Source organism: Myotis nattereri (assembly GCF_964212035.1).
Source record: "Myotis nattereri genome assembly, chromosome: 1".
Lineage (NCBI taxonomy): Eukaryota > Metazoa > Chordata > Mammalia > Chiroptera > Vespertilionidae > Myotis > Myotis nattereri.
In genome coordinates, this window is record NC_138075.1 from 156,445,604 (window position 1) to 156,459,884 (window position 14,281).

General features: G+C 45.0%; 1 protein-coding gene across 1 annotated transcript in view; it reads left to right on the forward strand.

Annotated features, from left to right (window-relative positions):
• The first annotated feature begins 7,258 nt into the window (after window positions 1-7,258).
• Window positions 7,259-14,281, forward strand: part of TAF3 (TATA-box binding protein associated factor 3) — a 187,526-nt gene continuing 180,503 nt past the window's right edge. Inside the window, exon 1 of the mRNA XM_081091144.1 lies at window positions 7,259-7,626. Within this exon, the coding sequence (XP_080947270.1) occupies window positions 7,461-7,626 (166 nt within the window). The 5' untranslated portion in view covers window positions 7,259-7,460. The remainder of the gene's footprint in view (window positions 7,627-14,281) is intronic.

Below are 14,281 nucleotides of genomic sequence, written 5' to 3' on the forward strand. Positions count from 1 at the left end.
TTTACTTAGTATATAAGAATAATATAGTTTTCAAAATGACATGTTAAAATATTTAAAACTTAATATGCTATTAAATTTTTTTGAAAATTGTAAAGGCTTTCTGAAACAATCTTAAAACATCTGGCCTCTCTGGGGTCAGGGTGGAAGGAAGAGGCCACAGACCACACCTCAGCCCGGCTTCCATCCTTTTGCACTGTCAAAGAGCAGCCAACACAATGAAGTCAAAATGTGATTGCAGTCATCCGCTGTCTCTCATATATGGGATATAGAATTCTAGGCATACATTTAGCCTAATAAATTTTTAAATATATTTTGTAAGCACTGAGAAACGTTCCCATATGATATTAATTCCATAGTCACATTTAGATAACCATTAAGATTGGATGGCACCCTCGCTGGTTTGGCTCAGATGATAAGAGCATTGACCTGTAGACTGAAGGGTCCTGGGTTTGATTCCAGTCAAGGGCACATGCCCAGGTTGCAGGCTTAATCTCCAATAGGGGGCAGCCGATCAATGATTCTCTCTCATCATTAATGTTTCTATCTCTCCCTCTCCCTTCCTCTCTGAAATCAATAATACATATTAAAAAAAAAAAGATTGGATGCCTAGCTGATTACATGCAGTGAGATGGCCATGCCAGAATCTCCAGGTTTCCCCCCCTATTTGTTTAAAATAGGGAACTTAGTGTGTGATTATTTTCTTACAACAGTAATATATAGAGTGGTTGGCAGAAGTAGTTTGACAGTTATGAGTGCGCAAAAGTTTACTCTTTTTAAATATTTTTTATTGTTTTCAGGGAGGAGGGGAGAGGGAGAGAGAGAAACATCAATGATAAGAATCACTGATTGGCCAGAGCCGACCGCCCCAGTGGGAGATGTGCAGGAGGCGGCTGATCGATGTTTCTGATTCTCTTTCTCTCTCCTTTCTTCTAAAAAAATCAATAAAATATATTTTAAAAAAAAGAATCACTGATCGGCTGCCTACTGCATGCCCCCCGCTGGGGACCAAGACCGCAACCCAGGCATGTGCCCTTGACCAGAATCGAGCCTGAGACCCTTCAGTCCACAGGCTGACACTCTATCCACTGAGCCAAACCAGCTAGGGCAAACGTTTACTCTTATATTATTTATTTATTGTATATTTGTCTTCTTTCCATATGAACAGCTGTAAACTTTTGCCCACCCCTGTAATTTCCAAAAAGACTACAGAACAATAAAAAATAAAATATAAAACCCATTCTCTTGAGTTTTAGATAAACATTAAATAAAATACGTATAGTGTGGCTCAGTGGTTGAGCATCAATCTATGAACCAGGAGGTTATGGCTCAATTTCCTGTTCAGGGCACAAGCCTGGGTTGTGGGCTACATCCACTATGTGGAGTGTGCAGGAGGCCACTGGTCAATGATTCTCTATCATCATTGATGTATTGATGTTTCTCCCTCTCAGAAATCATAAGTTATATATAATACATAATTTTCTTTTTTTTTTAAAGAAAAAGAGTAGAAAAAATGATCGTGCATTCTTACCGAACAGCAGTAAGACAAACTTCTCTAATGATAGAAGTATTTGTCACTGCCCTGGCTGGTGTGTTCATTTGGTTGGAGTGTGTTTCTGTACACCAAAAGGTTGTGGGTTCCATTCCTAGTCAGGGCATATACCTAAGTTTCGGGTTTGATCCCCAGTTGGGGTGCATCTGGGAAGCAACCTGTAAATGTTTCTCTCCTGCTCTCTAAAATCAAATAAACATACCCTCCGGTGATGATTTAAAGGAGTGTATGTCATTGATATACTAAGAAATCCCATTTCAATGAAAAGAAGATAAGTCAGTTTCAAAAATGGGCAGTGAATTCGTAGTCAATTGTCCTTTTTATCCATCAAATTGTTAAAGACTAAAGACGGAAAAAGTTGCCTGGCTTGTGGGTTCAACTCTCGTCAGGGCAAATGCTAGGGTTGCAGGCTTGATCCCCAATAGGGGGCATGCAGGAGGCAGTTGATCATTCTCATAATTGATGTTTCTATTCCTCCCCTCCCCCTCTCTGAAATCAATAAAAACATAACAAAAAAATTTTAAATGGTTTGAATGGTAAATGTTTTTTTAAAAAGATAAAGTTTTACAGTAGGAGGAATCAATCTCATCCGCTCTTAGTGCAAGTTTACCATCTTTTTGAGAGTGATTTGGCAGTGTCTATTAAATTTCAAAATACACAGTTTGAGTCATTTCCACTTCTAATAGTCTAGTCCAGTGGTCAGCAAACCGCGGGTCGCGAGCCACATGCGGCTCTTTGGCCCCTTGAGTGTGGCTCTTCCACAAAACACCACGTGCGGGCATGCACGTACAGTGCAATTGAAACTTCGTGGCCCATGCGCAGAAGTCGGTTTTCAGCCTGGGCCAGTCTATTTTGAAGAAGTGGCGTTAGAAGAAGTGGGGTTACCTTCGCTGAGGTCGACCCCTCAGATTGAGGATGTTTTTAGGAAAGGCCAGCTTAGGAATACCCTAATTAAGATAATAACAATGTACCTACCTATGTAGTTTAAGTTTAAAAAATTTGGCTCTCAAAAGAAATTTCAATCGTTGTACTGTTGATATTTGGCTCTGTTGACTAATGAGTTTGCCGACCACTGGTCTAGTCTACAGAAGTACTCATACTATAAAGATTTGTCCAAGGATGCTCATTCAAGATCATCGTGTGACCTTTCAGAGCAGTGCAGGTAGAGACCTAAAAGCTTTCAGAGAAGAACATCACAAAGTTTCAGAAATAAAAGTGGCTTCAAGCCAAGGAGAGAGGGGGACTAAGAAAATCCATTGTGATAACACCAATCTTGAACTTACAGCCTTCACAACTGTGTGAAAATAAGTGTTTAAGCCCCCAAATCTGCCATTTTGTTATAGCACCCTAGCAAAGTAAATACACTCTAAGGAGACCAACCAACTACTTAGCAAGTGGACCACAATGCTCATCCTAGAAAGAGCAGCCATTTGTGTTGACAGGAATAGGCGCATGTTCTGGATTTATGGATACAGATTTGCCTTTCCTGCTTATGGTGTTTGATGTACTGGTGTCCTGTATTGCTGTGTCAGAGCAAGGGAGCCATTTTACAACAAAGGAGGTTGGGAGTGGGCACACGACTGTGGAAATTTGGTCATAACAGATAGACCACTAGAGCTGTGAGTCTGACAGTGCAGGGGAACACCCTTTGAAGGCACAACTAAAGCACTAGCTCACAGGCTAAGTCCCCCAGTATGCCACATACAAAACTAAGTCAATGACTTACGTGTCTGTGCTGCTGGGTTAGATAGATCACACACAGGTGGAAGCCAGTTTCCCTGCTGGGAAACTGTTCTGGTCTCTGCAACTCTGGCTTCCCCAGGTTGACAGTTTTGATTTCCAAAAGGGGGGTGGGGATGTTTTCACCAGGGTAGACAGACAGAGTCCCACTGAAATATTACCTGGGCACTTAGGCCAGGAGACAGCATGCAGAGGAGTCAGTGTTGGCAGGAGTAATCGACCCTGATCATTGCTGTTACACAGTGAAGGCAAGGAGAAATGTTTGGTACCCAAGCGGTCTGGTTGGGTGCCTCTTATCTAATGTTGATGGTCTGCAGACAGGTTTAGCAGCCACAGTCTGAAAAGGGCATAAAAACCAGGGGCTCAGACCTCCTGCAGAAAGGGTCTGGGTGGTGCCACTAGGTAAGCCACTGAGGACCAATAGTGGTGCTAGCTTTGGTGAGAGAAATTTAGAACAGTGGAGGAGGAAGACGATCAATGGAAGCTGTAATCTGTCTCCTGTCCCTCCTATTTGTTTTTTCTCTAGGAAAAGAGTCTCTTCCGCCCCCACCCCCCTACCTCCAACTCCCAAATCCAGGAGGAGCTTTGCCTCAAATTTATAACAAGAAGTGAATTTAAGGGTACAAGAAGTAGACTAAAGTTGCTATGGTTGGAATATTTGTGTACTGCCAAAATGCATGTTGGAATCTTTACTCCCAGCATGATGGTATTAAGGTGGAGCTGTGAGGATGTGATTAGATCATGAGGGTGGGTGGAGCCCTCTTTAATGGGATTAATGCTCTTATAAACCAGATCCCACAGAGCTCCCAGGCCCCTACCACCTTGTGAATGAGAACAGAAGTTGATTGCTGACTTCCAGCCTCCAGAACTGTGAGAAATAAATCTCTGTTGATAAGTTACCCAGTCTATGGTACAGTGGAACTTCAGTTCTTGAACCTCATTCATTCCAGAAGGCTGTTGGAGAAGCAATTTGTTTGAAAACCAAATATTTTTTTCCCATTAGAAATAATGTAAGTTGAGTGGATCCATTCCGGACCCCCAAATGATTCCCTTTTTTTCACCTTTCTCATATATACAGTATATGTCTAATGTACTATTTAATCTATAAATAATTCTTTTCTTAAATTTATCAAACCACCCCCTCCTAGCCTTAAGTGAATTTTTCAGGGGCTAGGTGGGTGGGCGAGTGGGAAATGATTAACCAAAGAACTTATATGAATAACCCAGGGACACACAATATGGTAGTGAAGGCCTGGGTGGGCTGGCGGGGAAAAGGGGACATCTGTAATACTTTCAACAATAAGGTTAATTTAAAAAAAAAAGAATTTTTCATAGATCACTGCCTCTGAAATGCCATCACCAGCTAACTGCTTATCTTTTTATCCAATCAACAACAGTTTTCTACCTATTCAATTGCCTGTGAGCACTTTCACATCCTTAGCAACATTAGCACTCTGGATGGCCTCTTTATGTTTTAAAATTGTGCTAATTGTCACCAGCAACAAAAGCATTCTCTCTTTTGTTTGTTGCCTAAGAGAGCTGCGGTATCAGCTTTAAAGGGCTGTCAGGTCGAAAATTGGAGACATTTTTCCTGTGAACACCTTTGTAGAGAACCTAATTGTTTGAGATGGCAGACATTAGAGAAATGAGTTTTGACTATATTTTGTCATGGCAGCCCAAACAGACTAAGACAGGAGAGAATATTGTAATGCACGGCTTAGATCCCCTTCGGACTGAAGGACTTCCGCCTTCCTTGGAATTGCCTCTGCTGCAGAAAGCACCTTTGCCTACGATTACACACCCTTTCCAGGAAAGCCGTCACACAATGAGGGCTTACATTATATTTTTTACCAACACAGGATTATAAAGGTCAGCCGCCTAGTTTCATCTCATGGAAAAGCTGAAGGGCCAGCCACCTTCAGCTCCCTATGGGATTGGCTGAAGTCCTCCTTGAAAGTGCATTGCAAGGAAAAGTTAAAAAACAAAAACAACAAAGCGAAAGGAAAGTGCATTGCAAGCTCTTTCCCTTGCACAGGTGGTGGTCCTAGAAGCACTCCTTAATAAACCTTCTGCAGTTTGAATTTCATCTCAGAACTGTTTTTCTAGGGAAATGAACCTGTGACATATAATCATGTCCTTGTTTGGGGAAGATACAGACTGAACTATTTCTGGGTTAAATGCCATGAAGTTTGCAAGTATTTTCAAATTGTTCTGGAAAAGGGGATGTGTTATGTGTATGCACACAGTAAACATGGCAAAATGTTAACAACTGATGAATGTAGGTCAAGTTTATACCTATTTATAGTTTTTCTGTAGGTTTGAAATTTTCCAAAATATAATGTTAAGGGGTTAAAGCACACACATGCAAATGAAGAGGAATCAAATGTAGAGCTATAAAAGGAAGCTCCAGAAGAACTGACTGAACAGCAAGAGGGGGGTGTATTGTGAAATTCCAGGTACCAACGTTTCAAAATGAAGATAGTGTTCAACATTATCAAATAATTACGAAATGGTCAAGTAAGATGAAGACTAAAGTGGCCCATACATTTAGTATCCAAAAGGTCCCTGATAATCTTGGGGTCAGAAAAGTCAATGAAAAAGATGTTATAGGCCCCTGCCACCTAGCACCTTGCTCCTTCTCTACAGATGGTCATTTAGTTGAAGTACCATATTTTCAGTTATATAGTGTTTTTTTAAAAAAACATTTTTATTGATTTCAGAGAGGAAAGGAGAGGGAGAGAGAGAGAAACATCAGTGATGAGAGCAAATCATTGATTGGCTGCCTCTTGCACGCCCCTTACTGGGGATTGGACCTGAAACCCCTGCATGTGCCCTTGACTGAAATCGAACCCAGGACCCTTCAGTCCGCAGGCCCACGTTCTATCCATTTAGCCAAACCGTCTAGGGCTATTGGGTTTTTAAGACTTAAAAAAAAAAAAAAGAATATATTATGTTGAAGGTCCTGAAATAGTCCCTATAGGGGTAATGTAAAGCCACTAGGAAATTCACAGTTTATTGGGAGAGGCATATAAACTCAAATACTTAATGCACTGTGATAGGTATAAGAATAGAGAAACTGAGACAATACAGAGGAGAGAATAAGGGGAAAGAAAGAAGCTTGCAGGGAAAACACACACACACACACACACACACACATTTATTCTGCATATTTAAGAAACAGAGTAAATGAGCCATTACAACCTGGCTTAACCATGGGGTTAGTTTGCTTGCAAATTAAAATTTTAAAAATGTATTCCCAATATTTAAAAATCGAGTCCCCTATCACAAAATCCCAATTTCTGGCAAATTGGAGAGATCTGGTAACACTCGGCGGAGGCTGGGAGAAGGCTCTGGTGTAGGCAAACGTGCCCCATGCCCTCTGCCAGCTCCATTGATTTAAGGTACTTGTTATTGACCTTGATTAGATTTCTGTGGCCTCATAAATTGTGCACCAAGGCCAGTGCCTAACTCGTCTCACCCTAGTCCCCACCCTACTTGTTAAGGGCTCGGAATGGCATGCCAAACAGCTTGGGCGCGATTTAATCTACACAATGGTAAAACGCTCAGGTTGTTTTCTTTGAGCAGAGGCAAAACGGATGAGATCCGCGTTTGGGGGGGGGGGGGGGCACTTAGGTTCCCACGCCCCAAATCCCGCCCCTTGACTCCGAACCACTCGGTTTCCCACTTCTAACACTCGCATTTTCACTTCATTCCTGATTTTTGCCCCTAAACTACTGACGGTCCCCTCTCCCTTCCGCTCCAAGTGAGCATCCACCCCCCACCCGGAAGGCCCGAGCACCTGCCTCTTCGGCCGCTTCTTCCACCTGCGCTCGGCAACGACGTTTCCTACAGCTTTCCAGTCTCGAGAATCGATACCGATAGCATCGCTCCTCTCCAACGGGGCGGAGCTTCCTCATCGGTGCGCTCAGCGTGCGGCTAGTGCTGCCTCGCCCCGGCGACCATCCAGCGGGAGGCGGAGCGAGTCCAAAATGGCGGCTCTCAGGCTGGCGCGCTCCGTGCTGCCGAGGCTTTGAGGTGGTCGCCAGGGGTCGGGGGGAACGTTTTCCCCGCCGCAGGGGCCCTGGAGGATGAATCGGGGGCTCTGCTAAGGTTAGGCGGTGGCGGTGGAGAGAAGTGGCAGCAAGTGCTGCGGTGGAGTCCACGGAGCGGGATGTGCGAGAGTTACTCCAGGTCGTTGTTGAGGGTCTCGGTGGCGCAGATCTGCCAGGCGCTGGGCTGGGACTCCGTGCAACTCAGCGCCTGCCACCTCCTCACGGACGTCCTGCAGCGCTACCTGCAGCAGTTGGGACGGGGCTGCCACCGGTACTCCGAGCTCTGTGAGTACGGGGCTGGGTGCGGGAGGGCTGCCTCAGGACAGTCACGAGTGACACCTCCGGTCTCCCCATCGCTCTCCCCGCATCTCCGAGGTGTCGGTGCCCTTCACCCCCTACCCGAGTTCGGGCGTCTTCTTGGTCCCTGACGCCCCTCCGCTTCCACTGTCCCTGGGAAACTCTAGTCATCCTTTCGGTGCCTCGTCCTCGTCCGCTAACTTCCCGCCTCCAGCCGGGAGCCCCGGGTCGGCTCCCAGCTCCGCACCCTCCCGCTCGCCTCTGCTCTGCACGGCGCGTCGGTCTCGCCCGCGGAGAGCCACCTCGTGAGCGTCCGAGAGCCCCTTCCCCTCGGGTCCTCCCGCTGCCTCGCCTGCAAACTACTACAACTAGTTGTCACAGGCGCTCCGTCCGCCGGCCGCTCCGAACGAGGCTGGCCCTGCCGCAGCTCCCGGCGCGGACGCGTTGACAGCTCCTCTCGCTCCGTTGGGGGCTCTGCCTCGCCCGCCGTGTCTCTCGGTTCACCCGCAGCGTCTTCGCCGACTCTTTCCCGAGGCCAGCGGGGTCAGGGTCGCTCGGGCGAACTCTCCCTGGGATGAACACGCGCCCCTGACTTCCTCCTGCATCTGTTCCGCCCGTGGCTCTCCAGGGGTGGTCGGGGGAGTAGAGACAAGTTTCCAAGGTTCCTCGGGTCCCCCGAGACACAGGGCGTTTGGCGTTTTAAGTGCCTTTAGCTGGAGGTATTTACCGTTTGGGGGACATTTCATAGAAGCTGCCCCTCGTCATCTCCTTGATGCGATGGTTTTGTTTGGAGAGGGAGCGAGCCCTGATGTAAATTTCAGGCCCTTGCTTTTTAAGGCAGTAAACTGGCGAACTGGGTGAAGTGTTTCGCAGGAAAAGTGTGTTTTGTTTAAAGTGACTCCTAGGCTGAGACATTGAGACCCGTGGACACACTTTACTTCTTAGGCCCAATTTCCATTCCGGCTCCCGTAGTGCTGCCAAAATAATGGATCCACAGCACACATCTGGTCGTGTCATTCTTAAAAGTGTTTTAGTTGTTTACAGGCTGAAAACATAAACTCTTCAACAATGCGCAGTGCCTTCTGTGAGCATTTGTCTTACCTCCTGCTGCCCTGCCATCCTGTTTGCAGTCCTGCTGAGCTACCTTACCTGCCTCTTCTGAAACATGGTTATCTATCCATTCCTATGGGCATGCTGTTTCCTAGCGTGTCCTTCACCCCCGGCCCACCAGTAGCCCTACTTGTATGTTGAGATTCACTTATCACACCTGCTTTAGGAAACTCATGTTATCTTCTCTCCTGAGTCTGTGTGCATGTTTCTGTTATGTTATGTAGCACCTTGGTTTGTAAGCATGTGTGTTTCTCTCTCACCTTGTCCTGTCTCCTCTCCAGCAAGCACATTTATAATGTTTGTATTCTGTAACCTCGCATGCTAGGCCCCCCAGGAGCTATTTGTTGAATAAATGAATGCACTGATAACCCACTACCACAATAGCTATGTAATCACTGCACTTTTTTGAGTTTTAAAAGTGTGTATTTTTTTGAATGTTTGATTTCACTGATACTTCTGATCTAAATTTGAAACTGCCCATAGTTCTCATTCATTGATATCTTGAAAGTACACTACCAGCACGCTTCTTGGCTTTTGCTTCTTTTCCTCCCCTCCGTCCCTCCCACCATTTCATGATCCGTGAGAATATTGTTATGGTTATGCATAGTCCAGATTATGTTTCTGCTACCAGTTTCCCTAAATAAAGACAGATGTACTATACCTTTAGGTTATCAGACTATCCCCTGAGTACATAGTTACTTTTGCTGCCTTATACAATTGAAACAGAATATGTGCTGGCACTCCAAGTAACCAGGTATTCCAAAGTCACTAAGTGTTATTGTTATGAATTAATGTGAACCCCTTTCCTAATTACTCAATTTCTGTAGTTTATTTTCTTGCTTTCAGTGGGAATGCAATTATCAGGTTCATTAGTCTCTATTGTGGTTTGGTGACATTTTTAAAAATGCCAATTTTTGGTATACTGATTCATTACAGACTTTTTTTTAGATTCTCTTTTTCTTTACTATCCTTACTTTAACCTTGAATTCTGTAACCTCAAATTACTAATATACAATCTTATATTCGATTCCTTTAAATCCTTTTTGTCTTTTTGACGAACATTTACTGAGCACCACTTATGAACTAACCACTATGCTAGATTTTGGAGACATGAAATTACTTAGGCACAATCCCTGCCCATAGGTTTGTACATGGCTGTCAAAATGTCAACAACAACAAACTGATGGTATTTATTCCTTTTTAAAAAAATCCTCTCAAGTTAAAGCAAGCATCAGAAGTTACTATTAATTCAACAAATAATGCATTTTTATATTTCCCTAAGGCAATGATTTGTCAGAGCATAAATGGGCTATATGTGTTGTATTATGTGTAAAATATGTATGAGCTGAAATCAGGTGCTAAATATTTCAGAATGACTCTTAGCACTAGTACTATAATTTTTTTAAATAATTTTTTAAAATGTATTTTTATTGACTTCAGAGAGGAAGGGAGAGGAAGAGTGAGATAGAAACATCAGTGATGAGAAGGAATCATTGATTGGCTGCCTCCCGGACATTGGACAGAGCCCACAACCCAGGCATGTGCCCTTGACCGGAATCGAACCTGGGGCCCTACGGTCCGCAGGCCGATGCTCTATCCGCTGAGCCAAACCAGGCAGGGTAGTACTATAATTTTTTGTTTGTTAATCCTTACCTCAGGATATTTTTTCCTTTGCTTTTCGGAGAGAAGGAAGGGGAGAGAGAGAGACACATACACATCTACTGGTTGCCTCCTGCATTCACCCCGACTAGGGCCGGAGAACAAACCCGAAACCCAGGTACATGCCCTTGACTGGGAAACAAACCCTCCACCCTCTGGTGTGTGGGCCGACGACACTCTATAACTGCTGAGCAATACCAGCTAGGGCACTAATCTACACTAATAAAAGAGAAACATGGTAATTGGCGTACGACTGCTACCCTTCCCATTGGCTAATCAGGGCGATATGCAAATTAACTGCCAGCCAAGATGGCGGCCGGCAGCCAGGCAGCTTGAAACTAACATGAGGCTTGCTTGCTTCAGTGACGGAGGACTCCAACGTTCCCCGCCTGCCTCTGCAGGCCTCTGAGCTGGCAGTTTGAAACATAGTTACAAAAATAGAAGCTAAACAAAACCCCAGAAACCAGCTTTCAGCTAGCCGGGATCTCAGACCGGGAGTTGATACAGAGTTTCGATTGTAGAACCTGAACAAACAAGATACCTGCTTTCAGGAGCGGAGGCCTAAGAGCTGGAGCCTCAGAGCTAAAGCTGGCTCAGAATAACAAAAAAAAAAAAGAAAAAAAGGAGCAGTTGGGAGCTTCAGTCTCAGCCTGAAAAAACCCCCCGCCCCTCACCCAGACTGGCCAGGCACCCCAGTGGGGACCCCCACCCTGAAGGGTGTGTGACCAGCTGCAAACAGCCATCGTCCCCTCATCCAGGCTGGCCAGGCACCCCAGTGGGGACCCCCACCCTGATCCAGGACACCCTTCAGGGCAAACCAGCCAGCCCCCACCCATGCACCAGGCCTCTATTCTATATAGTAAAAGGGTAATATGCCTCCCAACACCGGGATCAGCATAGCTGAGAGGCCTCCCGGCACAGGGATCAGTGTGACAGGGGGCAGCGCCCAAACCCCCTGATCACCCTGCGGCTCTGTGTGTGACAGGGTGCGGCGCCCCAACCCCCTCACCCCACGGGCCCTGCTCTGTATGTGACGGGGTAGAGCCATAACCTCCCCATCGGCCCTGCCCTGAGTGTGACAGTGGCGGCGCCCCAACCCCCTGATCGGCCCTGCTCTGTGGGTGATAGAGGGCTGCGCCCCAACCCCCTGATCCGCCCTGCTCTGTGTGTGACAGGGGGCGGTGCGCCAACTCCCCTATCGGCCCTACTCTGGGAGTGACAGGGGGGAGCTCCCCAACCCTCTGATGGGCCCTGCTCTGTGCGTGACAGGGGGGAGCTCCCCAAACCCCTGATGGGCCCTGCTCTGTGTGTGACGAGGGGAGCTCCCCAACCCCCTGATTGACCCTGCTCTGTGCGTGACAGGGGGGAGCTCCCCAATCCCCTGATTGACCCTGCTCTGTGCATGACGGGGTGGCACCACAACCTCCCCATCAACCCTGCCTTGAATGTGACAGGGGGCGGTGCCCCAACCCCCCAATCAGCCCTACCCTGAGCATGACTGAGGGTGGCATCGCAATCTCCCAATCCGCCCTGCTCTGTGCATGACAGGGGGCGGCGCCCCACCTCCCCAATCGGCCCTGCTCTGAGTCCGACCAGGGGCTGCACCTAGGGATTGGGCCTGCCCCCTGCCACCCAGGAGCAGGCCTAAGCCAGCAGGTCCTTATCTCCCAAGGGGTCCCAGACTGCGAGAGGGCACAGACTGGGCTGAGGGACCCCCCTCCCCCCAGAGTGCACAAATTTTTGTGCACCGGGCCTCTAGTACTATAATATTAGCATGCTGTAGGCAGAAATGCAAAAGGAATAAGGTAAAGGAGAGGTGGTTGTGGGCTGTGGATTCTGGGGCAGGACTACTTCACAGAAAAGATGACATTTGAGTTGAACTATGAAGTATGGTTGTCTGTAGGAGAGAGAACATGCCAGATTAGAGAAAAGCATAAACTAAGATACCCAAGTGGAATTAAACATGATAAAAGTACTAGTGAGGTGGCCTGCTTGACATATTTAGCCAGTTGAAGCATTTTAGAAAATGCTAAACAGAATGAAATCAGATTAGGGAGGAACTTAAAAGACAAAGAAATTAAAGTGTTGTAGAAATCACTGCATACTCTTAAGGAGGGGAACTGCGTTGAAAGTGATATTTTAAGAATATTGTGCTGTCGGTCAAGTGCAAGAAATACTCAAGTTGGGAGAACTTGAAACTATACTGAGATAGTGATTTTAGGAATAGAAGAAATTCTGAAATCCAGGGCCCAAAGGAAGTTTCACCTCCTTAAACTGTTAACAGTTGGATGTCCTTCTAGAGTTTTCCTCATGTGTGTGGGCAAGCATGTTTCTAATTTTTACAAACTTTAATTATTCTTTTTCATTTTATAGCATGATTTAATTTTGGACATAGAAGTTTGAAGTAATCATAGGTGATTTCAGTAAGAAAACAAAATTCTTAGGGTATTGGAACTTAGGAATTGAAATTTTCATAGAAGCTTTGAAAGATGTAGAGAGACCTTATGTTCTGCTAAGGGTAGGCATAGAAGAAACTCTTTTTCTAAAGAGTAGCTCTCTATATCTAACTTGTATTCTTTTCATCTGTATCTCTTATACATGGTGTCTTTTAATTACATGAAAAATTTTATATATAAATTACCTTTATGATCTAAGTTCTTTCTCTAAATTTCCTTGGATTTAAAGAATTGATTCAGCAAGCAATGATGCATGAATAAGTAGAGCAAAAAATCAATATCTCTCTCCCTCTTTTTCTCCCCCTCTTCTCCAAAATAAATAAATAAAAATAAATAAAAAATTGATTCAGCAGTACAATTCATTCAACAAGTATTTATTTTTTAATATATTTGTTATTGTTGATAGTATTATAGATATCTCCCATTTCCTCCCTTCTTTCCCCCAAGTTCTTTGGTTTATCTCTTATTGTCCCCTCCAACCCCACATCGAGGTATGTCAGTCTGTTCCATGCCTCCATGCTTAGGGTTTCATTTTGTTGGTCAATTCATTTTGATCATTAGATTCCACAAATAAGTGAGATTATGTGATATTTGTCTTTCTCAGTTTGGCTTATTTCATTTAGCAAAATATTTTCCAGATCCATCCATGCTGTCCCAAAGGGTAAGAGATCACTCTTTTTTATAGCTGCATAGTATTTTATAGCGTAAATGTCCCACAGCTTTTTTTCACAAGTATTTATTGAGTGCCAACTATGTGATAGTCATTGTCTTAGGGATGACTAAGATGCATCCCTAAGAGATGCATCATTGAATAATAGAGAAAATGTAAGGGCCATTTACTTAAGCCAGCACAGCATTCTAGCTATCTAATAAAAAATAATAATATTTATTGGGCATTTAATTTGTGTCAGCCACTGTTCCCTAAACTTTGTTCCATACCAACTAATTGTTAGTATGAATTGTCTGTGGTATTCTGGTTGGTTGTCAGGTCATATTTAAAATTGATTTTAAAAATCAGCTTTCTAGCCCTGGCTGGTGTGGCTCAGTAGCTTGGGCATCGTCCTGTGAACCAAAGGGTTGCTGGTTTGATTCTCAGTTGGGGCCTATGCCCAGGTTGCAGGCTCAATCCCCAGTCAGGGGCATGCAGGAGGCAGCTGTTTGATGTTCCACTTTCACATCGATGTATCTTTCTCCCTCTCCCTTCTTCCCTTACTCTAAAAAAATCAATAAAGATATTATTTTAAAAGAGAATCAGTTTTCTAACATATATTTTAATATGTTTTTATTGATTTCAGAGAGCAGAAGGGAAAGGAAGAGAGAGATAGAAATAATCAATGATGTGAGAGAATCTTCGACTGGCTACTTCTTGCATGCCCCCCACTGGGGATTGAGCCCACAACCTGGGCATGTGCCCTGAC